The 24284-nt window shown below is 37.9% G+C and overlaps 1 protein-coding gene across 9 annotated transcripts in view; it reads right to left on the reverse strand.

Moving 5' to 3' along the window:
* SPIDR (scaffold protein involved in DNA repair) overlaps positions 1-24284 on the reverse strand; it is a 609776-nt gene that overhangs the window by 145968 nt on the left and 439524 nt on the right. For 8 of the 9 annotated variants that reach the window (XM_059166493.1, XM_059166499.1, XM_059166494.1 and 5 more), the window contains 2 exons: positions 14883-15078; positions 12944-13191 (listed from right to left, as the gene is read on the reverse strand). In XM_059166493.1, the coding sequence (XP_059022476.1) occupies positions 12944-13191; positions 14883-15078 (444 nt within the window). Of the gene's footprint in view, positions 1-12943; positions 13192-14882; positions 15079-20806; positions 20956-24284 lie in introns of those variants that run through there. The other variant, XM_059166502.1, reaches the window with a different exon arrangement.

The following is a 24284-nucleotide window of genomic DNA, read 5'->3' on the forward strand; positions in this document are numbered from 1 at the left end:
GAAAGAAACTATCTAAAATAGTTAAATTAAAATAGTTAACTAAAAATATCTCTTTACACCTGATAGGACACTTGGTAGGACAGTTGTTATTAAAACAAAAAAAGAAAGAAAGAAAATAACAAGTGTGGACAAGGATGTGAAGAAACTGGAACCCTCATAAGAGAGTGGTGGGAAAATAAAATGGTGGATCTGCTGTGGAAAATATTCTGGTGGTTTCTCAAAAAGTTAAACAGAAAATTACCATATGACCCAGCAATTCTACTCTTTTTTTTTTTTTTTTTTTTTTTTTAAAGATTTTATTTATTTATTTGACAGACAGAGATTACAAGTAGGCAGAGAGGCAGGCAGAGAGAGAGGAGGAAGCAGGCTCTCCGCCGAGCAGAGAGCCCGATGTGGGGCTCGATCCCAGGACCCTGGGATCATGACCTGAGCCGAAGGCAGAGGCTTTAACCCACTGAGCCACCCAGGCGCCCCACCAGCAATTCTACTCTTATGGTTATACCCAAGAGAAATGAAAACATGTCTACAGAAAAACTTCAAGACGGATGTTCATAGCATCATCATTCATAATGGCTACAAAGTAAAAACAACCCAGATATCCATTAGCTGATAAAAAGGTAAGTAAAATTTGATGTTTCTATATGATGAAATTTTATTCAGTCATAAAAAGGCATGAAGTACTGGTACATGCTACCACACGAATGAACCCTGAAATCAGTATGCTGATTAAAGACACCAGACACAAAAAACCATATTGTATGATTCCATTTAAGTGAAATATCCAGAAAGGTAAATTCATAGAGAGAGAAAGCAGATTAGTGGTTGTCAGGTTGAGAGAGGTTTATAACGGAGAGATTGCTTAAAGGATACAAGGTTTCCTTTAGCAACATGATAATTTTTCCTTTAGCAACATGATAAGTTTTCCAAAAGTCTGCTTAAGTGGTAAAACATCCAGGAGAGTTTTATTTTTTTTCAATTTTTTAAAAAAGATTTTAATTATTTATTTGACAACAAGAGAAAGAGCACAAGCAGGGAGGGTAGCAGGCAGAGGGAGAAGGAGAGGCAGGCAGCTCCCCACTGAGCAGGCAGTCTGATGTGAGGCTCAATCTCGGGACCCTGGGATCATGACCTGACCTGAAGGCAGACACTTAAACGAACTGAGCCACCCAGGTGCCCCAGTTTTGATATTTATTTCATTCTTCTTCTTACCCCCAAACATACGGTCTGCTTCTTTTTTGTCTCCCCTACAACCTCCGGAGCTTGTAACACCTGCACTCAGATTCCCACCAGAGAGAGGAAGGATTGTCATCACTTAAGGCAAATGAAATGGCAGGGCAGGACACATAGCTCACACAGCAGCTGTGAGATTTAGAGCTACTAAAGACCTGTAAAACCTCTCCCTATCATCTTCCCCTGGATGACTCACTCTTCCTTTGTTTAATCCAAATCATGAGTTCCTTCCTTTTCAAGTAATTAGGTTTGGTTTAATGTTAAAAGTGAGTTTTTCATCCTTTCATCTTTTACCTATGACTGCTTAATTTTTTCTTGATATCTCCTAATTCTGCATTAATTGTAACAAATGTTTTCAAACTCTTAAATCATTACCAACTGATTCTTTTCTTTTTTTTTTTTTTTCTAAGTCCTCAGTCAAGAGCTGCTCTTGTTCCTCCTTTGCTACCTCTCTAGGTGCCCCTCCTTTTCCCTCTTCTACTCCCCTCCTTTCTTACACTAAATGAACCCACTGTAGAGGCATTTAGTCCAAGTATCTCATTTTCTGTAAGACTGGTGTGAAATAGACTTTACCTTTTTTCTAAAGCAGAGTATTCTTGGCACTTCTTACTGCACTAGCCTCTTTATCATTTTCTTGAGAGAAACAACACTATAGTACATGTCCATGGACCAATTTGTCCTGAGAAAGAAGGAGAATACATAGCCTCCATAGCTGTACTTTTCCTCATCTACATATACCTGTTAGGTGCCCATGACATTCATGATCTGGTACCAGAATAACATGATTCACAGTCCTTAACCCCAGAGGGTTAAATGGGACAAGTGAAATTTTAAAAAAAATATGTATGTATGGCCTTATTTTGAAAGCACTGACAAATACCAGTGCAATGTATAATACTTGGCCATTATGATCATTATATGATCAAGTACCTGTCTAGATACCTGTATCTGTCACTCTCTTTTTGTCTCTGTGCAAATAAATGTGAAGGTTCAGAACATTTATGATATCACTGCTAGGCAAACTGGTCCAGAAAAGACAAGGGTACCTTTTCATATATTACAATGTCTTTTTCTTGTGAAGAAGGACACTCTTCCAAAGAATTGTTTTGGAGGTTGCTTCAGTGTTCTATGGAGCATGGGGTTGATTTGGCTCTGTAGAGCAAATTAGAACTGTAGAGGCAAGAAATGACCACAAGGATGAGCTTACCAAGACTGCCAGATGGCTGCCCCAAGTGCTCTGGGTCTAGCAGCAGCTGGGAAATAGGGCAGGAACAGGTCACTTGACAGAGCCAAACAGGGAGGAAAGGGACAACAAGGTGTAGCAGGCTAGCTAGAGCTGGAGTCAAGATGGATATTACACTTGTTCTCACCCTGTCTGTGCTTTTGATTAAGGGTTATGTGGTGCTGTGTGCTTGCATTTAGCTGTCATTATAGATTCTGCCTGTGTGTGTGTTCTGTCTTTCATAGCTCTTCTCCATTCTGTCATATCAGAAAAATACATTCCAGGGATACCTGGGTGGTTCAGTGGGTTAAAGCCTCTGCCTTCAGCTCAGGTCATGATCTCAGGGTCCTGGGATTGAGCCCTGAGTCAGGCTCTTGCTCAGCAGGGAGCTTGCTTCCCCCTCTCTCCCTGGCCTGCTGTTCTGCCTACTTGTGATTTCTCTCTCTCTCTGTGTCAAATAAATAAATAAAACCTTAAAAAAAAAATACATTCCAGAAAGGCAGTCTAGCTCATAGAAAAGTTCTAGCACAGCCATAGTAATGCTCCAGATTGCAGCTGCAGGCACAGAGGGGTTGGGGTACAGACCAGTAGAGGTCTCCATCCTCTCTTAGCAACAAAAGTTTCCAGGGAAAGGAGGTCAGGATCAGGCAGGTAATTCTGCCTTTTATATTGGGCCACTCTGAAATCACTCTCAATTTTGATGGATAACAGGAGTTGGAAGATCACCAAGACCAGGTTAAGATGCAAACTTAGAACTATGGATGCACACACTACGTCTGGTTATGAATCTGGAAAATTATTCTTGCTATGTTCATTCTTTATGAAAATATTACTTTCACGATTGTCTATACTCACAGCACATGGCTGTTGTCGTTCCTTTTGATCTCTTCCTTCAAATGTATCAACAATTTTAATATATAAAAAAAAGAACATGGGAACTTCCATTTCAATTTCATATTATTAATGAGCTCATTAAGGATACATATTCAAGTTATGTCAGTCATAAATGTAAAGGATGGATCAAATGACATGGGTTGGTATCATAAAATATTTTTTTAGGGGGAGAAGGGAAGGAGAGGGAGAGAGAATCTTAAGCAAATTCTATGCCCAGCATGAAGCTCGATGGGGGGGCTCATGATCTCATGACCTTGAGATCATGACCTGAGCTGAAATCAAGAGTTGGATGTTTAATGGACTGAGACACCCAGACACCTGGGAATATTTAAGAACATAAACATACTGTTTTTAAATAATCTACAATTCTAATTCTACTCTGAAACATTTAAAATTTCAGTCTGCTAACTGAAACCTGACCCTAGATCAATAAAATAATAAAAGCTTAAAAAAAAAGATAAAGGGTAGAAAAATGGGTCCATTTCCTGCCATCTATAATGGGAGAAATGATACACAGAGACATAATATAGTGCCAACAGTCACAAATATGAAAAAAAGAGGTATAAAAGAAATATATTCAGCAACTTATATAGTAGGAAGCGTATATGCAGAAAAAGCATTAATGAATACTACCACTACTACTTCACGTAATCCTTACCAGCAAGGACTTTACAATATTACAGTAAAGACTAACATATCTCTAACTATAATACAAAAACTATAATATTATAAAACAAATAGTGTTAAGAACGTTTACTTGGTATCAGGCATTTTGTAAATGTTATGTCATTTAATCTTCAGGCTTGAAAGTAATGGTACTAACTTTATGGGGTTGTTATGAAAATAACAACCTACCTACCTACCTATGACCAAAAAAAATATAGCTAAGTCGTTTTTCATTCTACCATCTGAAGAAGAGGCCAACTGCATAGGGGAGATTAGGAGAGATTTCATGAGGCAAGTGGTATAAGATTGGGTAGTGAAGGATGCATAGGACTTCAAGAGTGAATAGAAGATGATGAGCTACCATGGCTGCACTAAAGCATCACACAACAATTTCTTTTTCCCCGCCTTAAGATACTTAAAGAATTGCCAGGACAATTAAGTAAGAAAAAGAAATAAAACCTATCTGGATTGCACTGAAGAAGTAAAACTATCTTTATTTAAAGATTACATAATTTCACATATGGAAAATCCTAATGAATCCACTGAAAAACTATTAGACTTAATAAACAAGTTCTACAAGACTTCAGCAGATAGGTCCATATATAAAAGTCACTTGCATACCTATACATTAGCAATAAATAAGCTAAAATAATATTAAGAAAATAATTTCATTTGCAACAGTGTAAAAGAAAACTTCGGTATAAATTTAACTAAAGAAGTGTTAAGACTTGTACTGAAAGCCATAAAACACTGTTGAAAGAAATTAAAGAACTAATAAAATGAAAAGACATCCCATGTTGGGTCTAAAGACTAAATATTGCTAACATGGCCATTCTTTTCAAAGTGATTACAGATTCAACATAATCTCTATCAAAAATACAATTATTTTATTCCAAAATTGACAAACTGATTCTGAAACTAAAATGTCAACTCAAGAGGCTAAGAATTTCCAACACAATCTTAAAAAAAAGTTAGAGGACTTACACTCTGATTTCCAAATGTACTATAAAGTTTTAGTAATTAAGATCATTATCGTACTTGCATAAAGATAGATATAAAGGTCAATGGAAGAAACTGAGAGTCCAGAAATAAACACGTATATCTGTGGTCAATTGATTTTTGACAAGGGTACCAAGAAAGTTTCAAAGAGAAAGAACAGTCTTTTTTTTTAGTAAATGGTGTTGGACAACTGGATACACAGATATAAAAGGATAAACCCTTGCCTCACACCACACACAAAAATTAACTCAGATCCATCATGGACTTAAATAGAAGACTATAAACTGTAAAACTCTTAGGAAAAAATGTAGGAGTAAACTTTCATAATCTTGGATTAGGCAACTATTTCTAGATGTGACACTAAAACACCAAAGCATGAGAGAATAAAATAAAAGATAAATTGGACATCACTAAGGTTATTAACTTTTGTGTTTCAGAGGACACTGTCAAAAAAGTGGAACAAATACTCCACAGAATGGGAGAATACATTTACAAACATATATATGATAAAAGACTTGTAACCAGAATAAAGAACTCTTACAATTCAACAAAAAAGGGACAGATAACCCATTTATGAAAACAAGCAAAGGATCTGAAGATGCATTCTCCAAAGAAGTATAAAAATGGTCAAAAAGCACATGAAAACATGCTCAACATCATTAATCCTTAGAGAACCACAAGTCAAAGCAACAAGGATATACCGCTTCACATCCAGTTGGATGGCTATAATAAAAAAGATAATCACAAGTCTTGGTAAGGATGTGGAGAGACTGGTGCCCCCATACACTTCTGGTGGGAATGTAAAATGGTAGTTTCTTTGGAAAACAGTTTAACTCTTCATAGAATTAAACAGTTACCATATGACCCAGCAACTCTACTCCTAAACATATATTCAAAAGAAATGAAAACATACATTCACAGAAAGAACTTGTACACAGATGTTCATAGAAGTACTATTCATATTAGCTTTTTAAAAGCAGAAACAACCTAGATGTTCATCACATGATAAATAAACTGAATATGGCATACCCATACAATGGAATGAAATACTGATACATGTCACAACATGGATAAATGGGTAAGCCTTGAAAATATTGTGCTAAGTGAAAGAGGACAGTCATAAGACCATACATTGTATGGAACTAGAGGCTATTATTCTAAACAAAAACAACAACAACAAAAAAAACAGAGAAAGACAATTATCATATGATCTCACTGATATGAGGAAATTGAGGAAGAAGACAGAGGATCAATCATAGGGGAAGGGAGGGAAAAATGAAACAAGACAAAACCAGAAAGGGAGACAAACCATAGGAGGCTCTTAATCTCAGGAAACAAACTTAGGGTTCCACGAAGGGAGGAGGGTGGGAAGGATGGGGTGGCTGGGTAATGGACACTGGGGAGGGCATGTGCTATGGTGAGTGCTGTGGATTGTGTCAAGACTGATGAATCACAGACCTGTACCCCTGAAACAAATAATACATTATATGTTAATAAAAAAAAGACCGTACATTGTATAGTTTACTTACATGTGTCTAAAACAGGTAAATCCATAGCTACAGAAAATTAGTGGTTGCCACAGGCTAAGGGAACGAGGGGTAAACAGTCAATGGGTCTGGGGTTTCTTTTTGAGGTCAGAAAAGTTTTCTAATATTAGACTATGGTTATAATTGCAAAACTCTGTAAATACAGGACTGCAAAGAAAACATGGCAAAACAACCCTGGGATATCATACAGACCACCAAGAATTGTCTTAGAAAGGAAGTAAGCAAAAGTTAAGAGCTGGGAAGCTGAGACTGAAGTGTTTATTTAAGACTTATGAATACAGAGCTAATGATTAAAAGAGGATTAAAATTTACTGAGCGAGCACAAGCAAGGAAAACCTAAAAGAATGGGTTATAGTTCATAACAGGAAACAAAAGGTGTTGGCGAGGATGCAGAAAGGGGAACCCTCCTATACTGTTGGTAGGAATGCAAGCTGGGACAGCCACTGTAGAAAACAGCATGGAGTTTCCTCAAAAAGCTGAAAATAGAGCTACCCTACGATCCAGCAATCACACTATTGGGTATTTACCCTAAAGATACAAATGTAGTGATCCAAAGGGGCATGTGCACTTGAATGTTCCTAGCAGCAATGTCCACAATAGCCAAACTATGGAAAGAGCCTAGATATCCATCAACAGATGAATGGATAAAGAAGATGTGTGTGTGTGTGTGTGTGTGTGTGTGTGTGTGTGTGTGTATTTCCCAATGGAATACCATGCAGCCAACAAAAAACACGGAATCTTGCCATTTGCAGGGATGTGGATGGAACTAGAGGGTATCATGCTAAGTGAGATAAGCCAATCAGAGAAAGACAATTATAGAATCTCACTGACATGAGGATTTTGAGAGGCAGGGCGTGGGTTTGGAGGGGGAAGGGAAAAATGAAACAAGATGGGATGGGGTGGGGGTGGCTGGTGGAGAGGAACCACAGGAGATTCTTAATCTCAGGAAACAAACTGAAGGCTGCTGGTGGGTGGGAGAGGAGGGACATAGTGGCTGGGTTATGGACATTGGGGAGGGTATGTGCTTTGGTGAGTGCTGTGAATTGTGTAAGACTGATGATTCACAGACCTGTATCCTTGAAACAAATAATACATTATATGTTAATAAAAAATTAATTAAAAAGTAAAAAATTAAAATTAAAATAAAAAAGAAAGTATGGAGTATTATGCCTCCATCAGAAAGGACGAATACCGAACTTTTGTAGCAACATGGACAGGACTGGAAGAGATTATGCTGAGTGAAATAAGTCAAGCAGAGAGAGTCAATTATCATATGGTTTCACTTATTTGTGGAGCATAACAAATAGCATGGAGGACATGAGGAGAAAGAGAGGAGAAGGGAGTTGGGGTAAATTGGAAGGGGAGGTGAACCATGAGAGACTATAATGGACTCTGAAAAACAATCTGAGGGGTTTGAAGTGGCGGGGGGGTGGGAGGTTGGGGTACCAGGTGGTGGGTATTATAGAGGGCACGGATTGCATGGAGCACTGGGTGTGGTGAAAAAATAATGATACTGTTATGCTGAAAATAAATAAATAAAACAAAAGAAAGTATGTACATCTCTAAAAGATAAAATTAAATTATTTGTCCTTAAGTTAAATATCTGAAGGAGAAAGGGAGCAGATGTTTCAGAAAGGGAGAAAGAAAGTCAATGTTTAATGACAACCAGCATGGATGGAGAGTAAGGTAACTTGGTCCAGAGTCTGCTCTACCATGAGGTAGGGAGTCACTAGGAAATTCATTTACTTTTTTTTTGGCCTCAGTTTCCTCTATTACAAATTTTCTCCAAGAGCAGTGCTCCCTTTCTGCCAAAAAACCAAACCAAAACAAAAAACCCCTAAACAAACAAACAAACAAACAAAAAAACCTCATTGTTTTATTAGTCATGCATTTATTTAACATTCATTCAATACATAGTGAATCTAGATAAAGGTGGGTTTGGGCTCTGGACAGTCTGCCTAAATTAGTGCTTTTGGAGTACCTTCAGAGTTGGTTTTTTGTTACTTTTTTTTAGTGATTTATAAAACTTAGGTTTGTATTGGTTATTCTGACCTATAACACCTATAGAAACTTTGTAGAAGTGTTTAGTAGCTTGAGTTAAAAGAAGTTATCCAGAAGAATAAGGGACAGGAGACTCTTACATGTTGTATTTCTGAACTCTAAAGTGTATACATATGTGTGTATACATATGTGTGTATACATACAACACATAAAATCTAAAGTATATATATGTATATATATATTTTAAAGATTTTATTTACTTGACAGAGAGAGAGAAAGATTACAAGTAGACAGAAAGGCAGGTTTGGGGTGGGGACAGGTTCCTCGCTGAGCAGAGAGCCCAGTGTGGGGCTCAATCCCAGAACCTTGAGATCATGACCTGAGCCGAAGGCTGAGACTTAACCCAATGAGCTACCCAGTCGCCCTTGTATGTGTGTATTTAAAAGATTTATTTATTTTAGAGAGAGTGTGAGCACATGAAAGTGGGGGGAGGGGCAGAGGGAGAGAATCTTTAAGCAGACCCCTGCCAATGAGCATGAAGTTGGATGGAGGGCTCTATTCCACAGTCCATGAGATCACATCCTGAGCCGTAACCAAGAGTTGGCCGCTCAACAAACTGAGCTACTCAGACACCCCTGAAATCTAAAGTATATTTAGATGATGTTTCACAGCTTAGAGGAAATGAGCCTTTTGACTGAACTTATGTGACCTTGTTCAGGACTGGCTGGCTCCAAATGAATTTCCTTTTATTTCAAAGTTGGCAACAATCTGGCTGTCTGGCATCAGAAGATGAGCTCTTACTGATCTTAGAAAAGAGAGACTACTATAGCACTGGGAACAAATTGATATAGACACCTATGGTTGAGGTACTAAGTACATGTAGATATAAGACACACCACAGGGCTCCATAAGGTGTCATCTGGCCTCATTTGGGCAGAAAAGAGAGAATTATTATAATATAACTGCAAAATATCTACCATATGACACTTTATTTCTTTTTCTCCAGGCCTTAATTTCTTGGGATATGGTAATTTCTGGAACATTATGGAAAACACATAGTGATCAACATTGTCTTTGAGTTCACTGATAGAAAGATCTCTGGGGCATAGCAGGTTATGGCAAGAGAGCAGACCTGGAGCTGCCCTCAGTGTAAGGGATCATTATGCCATTACCCCTATCTGTTGCAGTCATGCCTCTGGATGAGAATGACTCCCATGTGCTGCACAGGAGTTCACCAAAGTTATAGGTAGAAACTCTAAGTAGAAAAGAATCTTCCAAACTATAAAGTTAAGTCTTTTAGCCATGTTTTCTCTTAGGTACATGCTGCATGTGTATAAATAAAAGTCTACATTTGAAAACATGTTTCTAAATGATCCTCCAAAGCAGATATTTAATGTTTTTTATAATATACATTAGCAAAGAATTAGTACAGGGTTAAGGATAATTTCACTTCTACATTAATTTTGTTTGTAAACTAGAATTTGATTATTATAGCATTATGAATCTAGAAAATATTAATAATCAGTTTTACAATAATACCTTTTTGTACCTAAAAAATATCTTAGAAGCCTTGTTCTCACACCCAAGCTCAAATGCTATGATTATCTGTCCAAAGATTCATTTTCTTACACAATCCAATCAATTCTCCCCATGGCTGGGTACTTTCACTACTCCTGCTGCCCAGGATGACCTGACAGTACCTCCCCGGGCCACTGCTCCCCAGTCAGACTTAAGCAGTCACAGGTTGGTCCTAACTCAATTTTATCCTCTTTCTTTCAGCTCCATACTCTCTACAACCCTGACATGTTTGGGATTCTATATCTCATGATGTTATTCTTTTTGTCCACCTATATAACTGTCAGCAAGTAAGAAGGCTCAATTTCCTCATCTGTTAAATGTGACTAGTATCATCTAGCCTCAACATTGTATAATTTCATGTGTGCTACAGGAACACAGCACACATAATGCATATTTAACTACATCGGAATAACAATGCTATTTTTTTATTTTTGAGGTTTATGCCCATCCTTTTTCAATCCACAATTTAGCACAGTCTCATTTGATATGTCCTAGCATATGTTCTAAGGTAAAAATCCAAAACATTCATAATGCTAGCCATTGGCAGCAATTCACCAGAACTTAGCTTCCAGTTCTTCTTTTTGCTTAACAAGTAAAACAAGTACCACCAAAGGAACTAGAGGGACAGGATTCAAGGTGTCCATTCCTTGTGATTACTCATAAGGAACCAACCTCACTGTCAATTTCACTTTGCCTTCTCATCATTGTGACTCAGTCCTTGCTATCCTGTCTCCTCTGAGTGTCTGGTCTGTGTGCTGGTCTGGAGAAGCTTTAGATCATCATTGCTTAGGTTACTCAGTAGTTCCTTCTCCAAAGCCTAATGCTGGATACATTCCATGAAAAATGTAAAACAAAACAAAACCTATGTCTGATCTATAACTGGCTCAGATAATTCTATTTAGGTTTACCACAGATTTAAGTTAAAGACTATGAGACTGGTCTACGCCTACAAGCTAAAAACTGTACAACTGATAGAATCATCTCAGACATACACATATTACAAACAAAATAAAATTAAAAATTTTCCTATAAATCCAAAAGAAATATTCTCTAATTCTACACCTAAAGGAGATTTTTTGGAATTCAAGACTTTCAAATAAAACGCCACCTACCCAAAGAAGATTCATAATTAACACAGAAATGTTTCTTGTCGCTTATTCTGAATGGTATCAGAATGCTCTTTAAGAATAAGATATTGTTGTAATTACTGTTTCTTAAATATGTGTTTTATTTTAAGAGCAGATATAAAAAAAGAGTAGATATAAAAAAAGTTGATGAATTGGCATCTATACTTTTTTTTTTTTTAAGATTTTTATTTTTTATTTATTTGACAGAGAGAGATCACAAGTAGGCAGAGAGGCAGAGAGAGAGAGGAGGAAGCAGGCTCCCCGCCGAGCAGAGAGCCGGATGCGGGACTCGATCCCAGGACCCTGAGATCATGACCTGAGCCGAAGGCAGCGGCTTAACCCACTGAGCCACCCAGGCGCCCTGGCATCTATACTTTTAATTTCTGTTATAAGTCCATCTCATTGCTTTGAGGGCAGTTTAACTTAGAAATAAATATAACTTCAGGGGCGCCTGAGTGGCTCAGCGGGTTAAAGCCTCTGCCTTCGGCCCAGGTCATGATCCCAGGACCCTGGGATCGAGCCCCGCATTGGGCTCTCTGCTCAGTGCAGAGCCTGCTTCTCTCTCTCTCTCTCTGCCTGCCTCTCTGCCTACTTGTGTTCTCTGTCAAATAAATAAATAAAATATTAAAAAAAAAAGAAATAGATATAACTTCAAAAGGCTATGCCAAGGCTATTACATAAATAAACTCTTCAGTCAATGACATGACTACCGCTATTTGAAAAAATACAGGAAGGGCCTAAATACAAGTAAAAGAAGGTATCATTCTCATATTTAGTATGAGCAAAGTACTTTGAATTTGGTTTGGCTCATGTAGCTGTGCTGTCCACCAAGGTAGCTACTAGTCACACGGGGCCACTTAAAATAGTTAAATTTTAATTTAAAAGTTAATTAAAATTAAATAAAACTTGAAATTTAGTTCCTCAGTCCTATTAGCCATTTCTGAGTGCCCAGTAACCATAGGTGGTCAGTGACTACCTCACTGAATAGTACAAATACATAACATTTATATCATTGCAGAAAGTTCTATTAGGTAATGCTGACACAGGTTAGAAAAGCACTCTTTGAAAGCCACAGATTCACTAACTGCCATTTATTTATTTAGATTTTTGTTTTTTAAAGATTTTATTTATTCATTTGTCATAGAGAGAGAAGCGAGAGCAAGTACAGGGAGACAGAGTGGCAGGCAGAGGCAGAGGGAGAAGCAGGCTCCCCGCCAAGCAAGGAGCCTGATGTGGGACTCGATCCCAGGACGCCGGGATCATGACCTGAGCCGAAGGCAGCTGCTTAACCAAATGAGCCACCCAGGCGTCCCTTATTTCGATTTTTAAGGCATATAAACCTTGACAGATATTGCAGTGGTCTTTTTAGGTACGGTTAACCACATGTCCTGGCTTTTATGGAAGAATACCAGTATTTCTTGTCTATATTACTTTCAATAACATGAACCATTAAAGGTAAAAGTAAACACAAAAAATTAAATTTTTAGTAGAACTTTTTATATTAAATAAACAGACTCTTTTGTCAAACCACATGGCTCAAATTTTGATGCAAGAAAAAAACAACAACAAAAAGAAAACTCAAGTATATGGTGAATGCAGCCAAGAGTCTCTTTCTCCAGTAAGAGTCTCTACTTTCTCTAAGTGACTCTAGTACCCATGCCTGTATCTCAATTACTCACCTAACTCTGGGTGGGTCTGAGTCAGGTGGAGCAGCTGAGCCACCTCCCTGCTGATATCTGTAGGGAAGACAGTAAACTCTCTGTACCACCACTCGGACCCCAACTCCTGGCCATGGGGCAGCTCCCTGGCTTTCCACTGCATCCAGAAGAGAATCCCTCAGGTGAGCTTCGGCTGGGAAGCACTGTTTTGCTTCTTCATGTCCATGGGTACAGTCTGTCCTTATGGTAGTGAGACCACTATATATAACCTGGCCAAGACATGCAGAGGGAGCAATTTCAGTTTAACTCATAACAGCATGGTACATTCTAAATCATGACTTTCTGAGGCAATCTTCTGATGTAACTGCAGAATACCAAAGGAATGATGAAGATAAAACATTGTGTGGGCCTCTGTGTCTGCCAGGTAACTAATACTATTGAGGAGGGCAGGGTGAACAAGATAACATGGGAACAGCAAAGAGTGTTTCCAATCAATAGAAGCACAGATCTTCTTGGGTCTTTGAAAACATGTAAAATCTCAACAGGACAAACTAAAAAACAAAAGAATGACAAGGGTTTCAAAATTAAGTCACTATTAAGTTCTTGGTGTGTGCAGTCTACTAGGCTAGACACTTCACAGCTCATGTAGCCTCCTAATAACCCTTTACAATAATATTAAATTCACAATAACACTTCTAGAGCACATTCCAGGCAGTTTTATGTACTATACTTGCATAGCGAACATATTTAATTTCATAACTACCCAAGTGGATAGATTATATCATTATTACCATTTTAAAGATAAAAATATTGAAACACAGAAAAATTATGAATCTTGCCCAGTGTTACTCAACAATAAATGACTGAGGCAGAATTTGAACCAGGATATCTGGTTCCAAAGCCTATATTCATAACCATGATGTTACACAATGGCTTCGTTGTCACTGTTGTCAGATAAAAATGTTATCTCAAGAATTTAATATTAATAGCTATTTACAACTAAACGTTAAAGCAGGGATGCACTTAGAGTCATAAATTAAATTAATTAGAGAGCCCCCTTTTCCCTATTATCCCCTTCAGATACTTCTTTTGATTATTTAAGGGAGAGTAGGCTTGTTGACATATTTACAAACAAGATGAAAGTTTGCTACTTTTCTCTTTTTCCTTTAAGATTTTTATTTACTTGTGAGAGAAAGAGAGAGAGAGCACAAGCAGGGGGAGTGGCAGCCAGAGGGAGAAGCAGGCTCCATGCTGAGCAAGGAGCTGGATGTACCTGTGCTGAAGCAGATGCTTAACTGACTGAGCCACCCAGGAACTCCTACTTTTCTTTTTCTTCTATCCCCTCATACTATCTGTCAGCATTCTTAGCATTCAAACCAATCATTCTGTGCTGATTCAGCTAACTGGGTGAACCTGAGATGGTACACCTGGAGTCACAGACACTTAAAACTTGGAACGGTCCCTGGAGTGCCCTTCATGCCTTCTATAAGTGAAATTTAGGGGGTTCCCTAAATTTATCTTGACAAATGATCATGACCCAGGGCCAACAAAATTTCAAAAAACAATCTACAGCATATAATTTCAAGTTTGTGCAGCTCTATTTATCCCAAGGATATAGATAATATAAAAAAGAAAAATATAACTTTTTAATTTAATAAATAAAAAGCTTAAGCAAAATTCTTAGACAATTACAAAATGAGAATAAGAAAGAGAAAAACCATATATTTTGATAGACAAGGATAAAGATTAAAAAAACACAATTAGATAGATGAAATACTGTGAAAAGAAGGTTACTAAATACTAAACCACTACATACTTTTTTCAGGCATAACAGTAATAACAAGATGTTCTAGCATATATATTTACTGAGTATTTGAAGAGGAACCAAAGGTAAACATCTCTGCTTTCAAATCCAGTATTATTACAAAGCATAAAACATCGAAAACAAATGAAATTTTACCTGGCTTTCAGGTGATATATTTGTTAGATTCCTAAATCTAAACCTCTCAGCCAAAGTGATACTTCTTCTTGGAAGGGCTGTGTCCCAACAGTGCACTTCATGTATTATTTTTGAATCTTCTTTGGCAACAACTTTCTGACAAAAGTAAGTATTCAGAATAACAGGGCAACTTCCACTTGGGGCAATAAGCATTTGCCTGGAAAAGAGAAAGAAATGTAACAGCTTACAGTTACAGTTTATTTACAATGTTGGGTTTCCTTCATGTTCTTGCTAAATCAGGAATATAAAGGGCAATGATTCACCTGCTATGGATAGATAAAACAAAGTCAGATCACAGATGAACAAATGGATAGAGAAAATGTGGTACATATATACATTGGAATATTATTCAGCCATAAAAAGAATGAGATCTTGTCATTTATAACATGAATAGACTTAGTATTATATTAAGTGAAATAACTCAAACAAAGATAGGCAAATATCATATGAGCTCACTTATATGTGGAATCTAAAAAACAACAGAAACAAACAAAAACAGAAACAGTCTCATAAATATAGAAAACAAACTGGTAGCTGCCAGAGGGGCTGGGATTGGAGTTGGGGGGGATGGGCAAAATGGGTGAAGGGGATTCAGAGGTACAGACTTGCAGTTATAAGATGAATACGTCATGGGGATGAGAAGTACCACATAGGGGACAGAGTCAATAACATTGTAAAATTTTGTATGATGACAGATGGTAACCTATCGTGGTAAGCATTTATAATGCACAGAACTACCAAAGCACTATTCTTGCACACCTGGAACTAATGGGATATTGTATGTCAGCTATACTTCAATAAAACAAACAAACAGAAGTGGCACCCACCCTCACATGCTCAGGAGTAAATGTCAATTTAATTGACAATGTAAATGTCAATGTTAATTTTACTTTTCCAGTGCAAGTCTGTGTCAGGAGAGGTGGAATGGAAGAAGGCCATGTCACTGCTTGGGCTTGAGTTCCCTCAGGTCTCCTATTCTGGTTGACGATGGCCTTGGAGAAATGCAGGGAGTGAGCAAAGACTATCAACAGGCTCAAGAATTGCCCAGACATTAAAATAAATGTTATTTACAAATGAAACCTTCAGACACTTTGACACCTCTAATCTTTCAAACACATGACAGCAAGACCCAAAGAACCTTCTACCTTCACTGTCAAATAGAACACAGTCACAGAAATGCTTCATATTTAATTCAAAAAGGAATGTGGGGACATAACAGACAAAATTCTCCTGGTTCTTTTTAGACATCTGATTTGACATCTTCAGCACTCATTCCTCAAAGGAGGTAGTGTTACTTAATATTAAGGAAAATTTAGGACTTCTTATTCTGGGAAGGTGGGAGTAGACATATTTTCCCTAATTTATCCTATTAAGCACAACTAAAATGCCTAACATTACATATCAACTAAACATAAGACATTGAAAAGTGGAAAGAAGAAGGCACACCAGCCCTAGAGACCTTGAGACTTAAGAAACAATAGTGGTGAGTTCCTGGGTTTTCTGTTTGCCTCTTATATCCCAGACTTCAAACTGAAGAAGATGGCAACCTGATACAGCGATGGGTATAGATAAAAAAGCCTCTACAGGAGGGTATGTGCTATGGTGAGTGCTGTGAAGTGTGTAAACCTGGCAATTCACAGACCTGTACCCCTGGGGCTAATAATACATTATATGTTTATTAAAAAATTATATTAAAAAAAGCCTCTACATCTTTATGTATCTTCCTCAATTTCTTTCATGAGTATTCTGTAGTTCCTCGAGTACAGAGACTTTACCTCTTTGCTTAGGTTTATTCCCAGGTGTCTTATGCTTCTTGGTGCTATAGTAAATGAATTGATTCTCTAATTTCCCTTTCTATATTTTCACTGTTAGTGTATAAGAAAACAACTGATTTCTGTACAATGAATTTTGTATCCTGCCACATCACTGAATTGCTGTATGAGTTCTAGTAGTTTGGGGGTGAAGCCATTTGGGTTTTCCATATAAAGTATCAGGTCATTTGTGAAAAGAGAGAGTTTGACTTCCTCATTGCCAATTTGAATATATTTGATTTCTTTTTGTTGTCTGATTGCTGTTGCTAGGACTTCTAGTACTATGTTGAACAACAGTGGTGAGAGTGGGCATCCTTGTCCTATGCCTGATCTCAAATGGAAGGCTGTCAGCTTTTCCCCACTGAGAATGAAATTCTCTGTGGGTTTTCATAGATAGCTTTTATGAAGTTGAGGAATGTTTCCTCTATCCCTATACTTTGAATCATTTTAATCAGGGCACTACAGACAAAGGGCTGATATCCAAAATCTATAAAGAACTCCTCAAACTCAACATACACAAGACAATAATCACATCAAAAAATGGGCAGAAGACATGAACAGACACTTCTCCAAAGACAAATCGCTAACAGACACATGAAAAAAATGTTCATCATCATTAGCAATCAGGGAGATTTAAATCAAAACCACATTGAGATACCACCTCACACCAGTTAGAATGGCCAAAATTAATAAGACAGTAAACAATGTGTTGGAGAGGATGTGGAGAAAGGGGAACCCTCTTACACTGTTGGTGGGAATGCAAGTTGGTGCAGCTACTCTGGAAAACAGTGTGGAGATGCCTTAAGAAATTAAAAATGGAGCTACTCTATGACCCTGCATTTGCGCTCCTGGGTATTTACCCCAAAGATACAGATGTAGGGAAAAGAAGGGCCATCTGTACTCCAATGTTCATAGCAGCAATAGTCACTGTCATCAAACTGTGGAAAGAACCAAGATGCCCTTCAACAGACAAATGGATAAAGAAGATATGGTCTATATATACAATGTAGTATTATGCCTACATCAGAAAGGATGAATACCCAATTTTTTAATTAACATGGATGGGACTGGAAGTGATTATGCTGAGTGAAATAAGTCAATCAATTATCATATGGTTTCACTTACTTGTAGAGCATAAGAAGTAACATGGAGGACATTGGGAGATGGAGAGGAGAAGTAAGTTGGGGGAAATCGGAGGGGGAGAGAAACCATGAGAGACTGTGGACTCTGAGAAACAAACTGAGGGTTTTGGAAGGGAGAGGGGTGGAGGGATAGGTGAGTCTGGTGGTGGGTTTTTAAGGATGGCATGTATTGCATGGAGCACTAGGTATGGTGCATAAACAATGAATTTTGGAACACCAAAAAGAAATAAAATAAAATTACATTAAAAAAAGATAAGGAAGAAAAATAAGTTCCATTATAAACCACTGGAAAAATAAAATCCTCTACAAAAGCTTACTTTCTTGAACTAAGGGACAGCCTAATAAAATACAAAACTTTTAGAAAATGAGTGCTCTACTCTAGGCAAACATCACAGAAAACCTGTGACCTGCTATCATACACTCCAGAAGAGGGTGAGTGTGGAGCTCTGGTCAGGCTGTAATAAAAAGTCTCAATAGCCTACGTAGGGTAGTGTGAGAGAAGGCAGGATAGGGTGTTGGTACTTCCATCCCTGTAGGCTTATAATGAGCCTTCTCTGATCAACCCCCAACTCCTAACACACGCATACCATGTCAGTGGAGATCGCCTGGGGGCCTGGACTTCCCCTCTTCCCCCCCATCAGTAACCAGTATGCCTGGCTACCCTCTATCCTTACAACATCCTCCAGTCCTCTCAGTGGAAGCCATGTGGGAAGCAGCACCCCTGACCCTCCCAGCAAGGATGATGTCAGTGGAAGCCTAGCAGTAAGCTGGAACTCACATCTACCTAGCTGTAACAAGGAATCCTTCCCCTCTCAGTATTAAGGGAGGCCAAGTGGGGAATTTGGACTTCTTCCTCCACCTGGCAGTAACAAGCTCCCCCAGGTCTTTCCATATCTCCTTTCAGAACAGAGCTCACTAAACAGATTTAAATAAGATCCAGAGTTTCATAATACCTCAAATGTACAGGTTACCATCTGAAGTCACTTCTTTTTTTTTTTTTTTTGAAGATTTTATTTATTTATTTGATAGATAGAGATCACAAGTAGGCAGAGAGGCAGAAGAGGAGGAAGCAGGCTCCCTGCTGAGCAGAGAGCCTGATGCGGGGCTCAATCCCACAAACCTGGGATCATGACTTGAGCTGAAGGCAGAGGCTTTAACCCACTGAGCCACCCAGGCGCCCCTGAAGTCACTTCTTATATTAAGAACCAGAAAAAAACCTCAAATGAAAACAGATAATTAATAGATGACAATGCTGAAATGACAGAGGCATTAGAATTATTTGACAAAGATTCTAAAGCAGCCATCATTAGCATGCTTCAATAAGCAATTATGAATAAATATATAAGACAAATAAAAAGAAAGTCTCAGCAAAGAAATAGATTTTTTTTAGAATGGAGATTTTGAATCAAGAAGTAAAATGAAAATAAAAACTCCATGGATGGGCTCAACAGCAGAACAGAGGAAACAAACAAACAAACAAAAATCAGTGAACCTAAGGATAAAAACAGAAATTAAACAATATGAACAACAAAGATAAAATAGACTTCAACCAATCTGAACAGAACTTCAAGATCTGTGGGAAGGAAGAAATAAACATGGATATATACAGTCAAATACAATAGGCTTTTCTACCCCTGTTAGGTTTTCAAAATTGTATTTAGAGTTGCAGCAACAATTTTAACACTATGATCTAGTTCTAAATGCATAAAAAAAATTTAAGAAAATCATAGTTGCAAACAGTAAAGGGAGAGGAGGTAAGGTTTATACACGTCATAAAAACTGACAAAATGCTGACCCAGCCGACTGTGATAAAATTTAATCTTTATAGCAATCAATAAAATAGCTATAAAAAGATACATACACAAAAAATTATAATTAAAAAAATTCTAAAAAATGTTCAAGTAACCTACACGAAGTTAGGAAAAAGACAACAGATATGAAAACAGAAAGAGAACAAAAAGAAGACAAAACCAAAAAGGTAGACCTAAGTCCTAAAATACCAATAATTATATTAAATGTAAATGGTCTAAATAAACCAAGTATAAAACAAAGATTAGCAGAGTGGATTAAAAAAACATGATCCATCTATATTCTGTCTATGAGAAATTCACTTCAAATATAAAGAAATAGGTGAAATGGGTGCGGTGCATAAACAATGAATCTTGGAACACTGAAAAAATAGATTAAAGAGTAAAAAAAAAAAAAAAAGGGAAAAAAAAGATATAGGTGAAATGAAAGTAAAAAGATGGGGGAAAATACATATAAACACTAATAAAAACATACCAGGGGAGGGATATCATATGAAGTAGGCTTTAGAGCAAAGAAAATTATCAGAGGCCAGGGAGATATTACCTAATGATTTTTATCAAATGCGCAATGAAGAATCAACACCAATTTCATACAATCATTTTCAGAAAATAGAAGAGGAGGTAATATTGCCCAATTAAACTTATAAAGCTAGTATTACCCAAGGCGGGACCAAGATGGTGGAGGAGTAGGAGACTAAAATGACATCAGGTCCCAGGAGTTCAGCAAGATAGTTATCAAACCATTCTGAACACCTGCAAACTCAACAGGAGATAGAAGAGAAGAAGAGCAGCAATTCTAGGAACAGAAAATCGGCCACTTTCTGAAAGGTAGGATGTGCAGAGAAGTGAATCCAAAGTGACGGGAAGATAGACCGCTGTGGGAGGGGCTGGCTCCCGGCAAGTGGTGGAGCAGCAGAGCACAGAATCAGAACTTTTAGAAGTCTTTTCCTCTGAGGGACATTGCTCCAGAGGCTAAGTGGGGGGTGGAGCCCTTGCTGAGACAGTGTGGCCTCAGGTTCTGCAGGGTCACAGAAAGATCGGGGGTGTCAGAGCTCCCAGGTATCGGAGCAGGGCAGTGGACTACAGAGTTGGAGCAGAGGAGTTAGTTTTCAGATTGGGGTTACCTTAAATGGTGATCCAAGGCATAGCTGAACCACTGCTATCTGAGCAGGGACCCCACAAATGGCAGATCCAGAGAGACCCCCTCTTTCCTCCTCCAGGAGGACTGGTGCAGGAATGTGCAGCAGTAATCTGCTGGGTTTGGAGACTCAAAATGGAGCTGTGTGCCAGAGATAGAAACGCTTGATCAGAGGCCAGGTGGGCACAGAGTGCAGCTGGAGACCAGAGAGACAGGAGTGACTGACCACTTTTCCCTGAGGACTGGGGCCCCGAGCTCTTGGCTCCTCCAAGCTGAAGACTGGGAGGTCGATATTTTCATTACTGTCCTCCAGAGCTGTACGGAAAGTGTTCAAGGAAGAAAACTACTGAGAGTGAATGCGAGGAGATTATTTAGCCCGGGCCCTGGCAAGGGCAGTGCAATTCCGCCTCAGGCAAAGACATTTGATACTACAACACGTCCCTGCCCCAGAAGATGAGCAAGAACATCCAGTCAAGACCAAGTTCCCTGATCAGGAGAACAGTAGAACTCTAGAGCTAGGGGAAAGCAATGCATAGAATTCATGGCTTTTCTCCCATGATCCTTTAGTCTTGCAAAGTCAAATTTTCATTTTATTTTTTCTTATTCTATTTTTTTAGTTTTTCCTCTTTCCTTTTTAAACGTTTCTGGTTTATCTTAACAATACTCTTTTCTTAAAAAATTCCTTTAAATCTTCATTGTTATACTCATTTTATTCCTTAATTGTATTTAACCATATTTTTTGTATACATATAGGTTTTTTTCTTTACAATTTTAGGATAAAATTTCTTCTACTAGATCAAATATGCCCTAAATCTAGCAAGTGGCTTAATTCTAGTCTCCAGTCAGAACACATACTCTCCTCTTTTTTTTCTTTTCTTTTTCCAACCAACTTATCAATTCCTTTTTTAGAATTTAAAAAAATTTTTCATCCTTACAGTCATACTCCATCTCTTCACTGTGTTTACCCCTACCCTTATGTGTGTGTGTGTGTGTGTGTGTGTGTGTATGTTTTTCTTTCTTTAAAATTTTGGGAGGTAGTTTCTTCTATGAGACGAGAATACACCCAAAATCATGTGGGTGGCTCTGTTCTATTCACCAGTCTAATATCTATCTATCTATATATTTAACTTTTCAGTTTTATTTATTTCTTTCCCCTTTCTTCTCTCCCGGTTTTGGGATTCTTCTGATTTGATTAATGTACATTTTTCGGGGTCTTTGCCACAGTTTTATTATTTTATTCTCTTGTTCATATATTCTTTTTTTTTTTAAGATTTTATTTATTTATTTGACAGAGAGAAATCACAAGTAGATGGAGAGGCAGGCAGAGAGAGAGAGAGGGAAGCAGGCTCTCTGCTGAGCAGAGAGCCCGATGCAGGACTCGATCCCAGGACTCTGAGATCATAACCTGAGCCGAAGGCAGCGGCCTAACCCACTGAGCCACCCAGGCGCCCTTGTTCATATATTCTTATCTGGATAAAATGACAAGAAGGGAAACACTCACCACACACACACACACACACACACAAAAAAAAAAAAGAACAAGAGGCAGTACCAATGGCTAGGGACCTATCAATACAGATATTAGTAATATGTCAGAAGTAGAGTTCTGAATATGATTCTCAAGGTGCTATCTGAGCTCGAAAAAGGCATGGAAGATATTAAGGAAACCCTTTCTGCAGAAATAAAATCCCTTTCTGGAGAAATAAACTCAAATCTAACCAAGATGAAATAAAAAAGCTATTATGAGGTGCAATCAATATGGAGGCTCTTATTGCTAGGATCAATGAGGTAGAAGAGGTAATTGTGATATAGAAAACCGAATGATGGAGAATAAAGAAGCTGAGCAAAAGAGAGACAAACAACTACTGGACCATGAGCGGAGAACTCAAGAGAAAAGTGATACTGTAAGATGAAACAATATTAGAATAATTGGGATTCCAGAAAAAGAAGAAAGAGAGAGAGGGGCAGAAGGTATACTGGAGTAAATAATAGCGGAGATCATTCTTAATTAGGGGAAGGAAACAAGCATCAAATCCAGGAGGCACAGAGAACCCTGCTCAAAATCAATAAAAATAGGTCCACACACCACCATCAAATAGTAAAATTTACAAGTCTTAGTGACAAAGAGAAAATCCTGAAAGCAGCTTGGGACAAGAAGTCTGTAACATACAAAGGTAGAAATATTAGATTGGAAGCAGACTTATCCACAGAGACCTGGCAGGCCAGGAAGAACTGGCATGATATATTCAGAGCACTAAATGAGAAAAATATGCAGTCAAGAATACTATATCCAGCTTGACTATTATTGAAAATAGAAGGAGAGATTAAAAAGCTTCCAAAAATTAAAAGAATCTGCAAACACCAAACCTCCAGCCCTACAGGAAATACTGAAAGGGGTCCTCTAAGCAACGAGAGAGCCTAAAAGTAGTAGACCAGAAAGGAACAGAGACACTATACAATAACAGTAACCTTACAGTCAATAAAATGGCACTAAATTCGTATCTTCCAATAGTTACCCTGAATATAAATGGACTAATGCCCCAATCAAAAGACACAGGATATCAGAATGGATAAAAAAACAAACAAACAAACAAAAAAAACAAGACGCATCAATATGCTGTCTACAAGAAACTCACTTTAGACCCAAAGACACCTCAAGATTTAAAGTGCGGGGGTTGAAAATAATTTACCATGCTAATGGACATAAAAAAAAAAAAAGCTGGGGTGGCAATCCTTATATCAGATCAATTATATTTTAAGTCAAAGACTATAATAAGAGAAACTATATCATACTTAAAGGATCTGTCCAACAAGAAGACCTACCAATTTTAAATATCTATGCTCCTAAAATGGGAACAGCCAACTATATAAACCAATTCATAACAAAATCAAAGAAACACATCAACAATAATACAATAATTGTAGGGGACTTTAACACCCCCTCACTGAAATAAACAGATCATCCAAGCAAATGATCAACAAGGCCTTAAATGAAACACTGGACCATATGAATATTACAGATATACACAGAACATCCCAAAGCAAAAGAATACACATTCTTCTCTAGTGCATGTGGAACATTCTCCAGAACAGATCACATCCTGGGTCACAAATCAGGTCTCAACCAGTATCAAAAGACTGGGAGCATTTCCTGCATATTTTCAGACCACAATGCTCTGAAGCTAGAACATAATCACAAGAGGAAATTTGGAAAGAACTAAAATCCATGGAGGCTAAAGAGCATCCTACTAAAGAATGAATGGGTCAACCAGGAAATTAAAGAAGAATTAAAAAAATTCGTGGAAACAAATGAAAATGAAACCACAAATATTCAAAATATTTGGGACACCACAAAGGCAGTTCTATGAGGAAAGTATATAGTAACACAAGCCTTTCTCAAGAAATAAGAGAGGTCGCAAGTACACAAGCTAACCCCACACCTGAAGGAACTGGAGAAAGAACAG

The sequence above is a fragment of the Mustela lutreola genome, chromosome 3 (genome assembly GCF_030435805.1).
Source record: "Mustela lutreola isolate mMusLut2 chromosome 3, mMusLut2.pri, whole genome shotgun sequence".
Lineage (NCBI taxonomy): Eukaryota > Metazoa > Chordata > Mammalia > Carnivora > Mustelidae > Mustela > Mustela lutreola.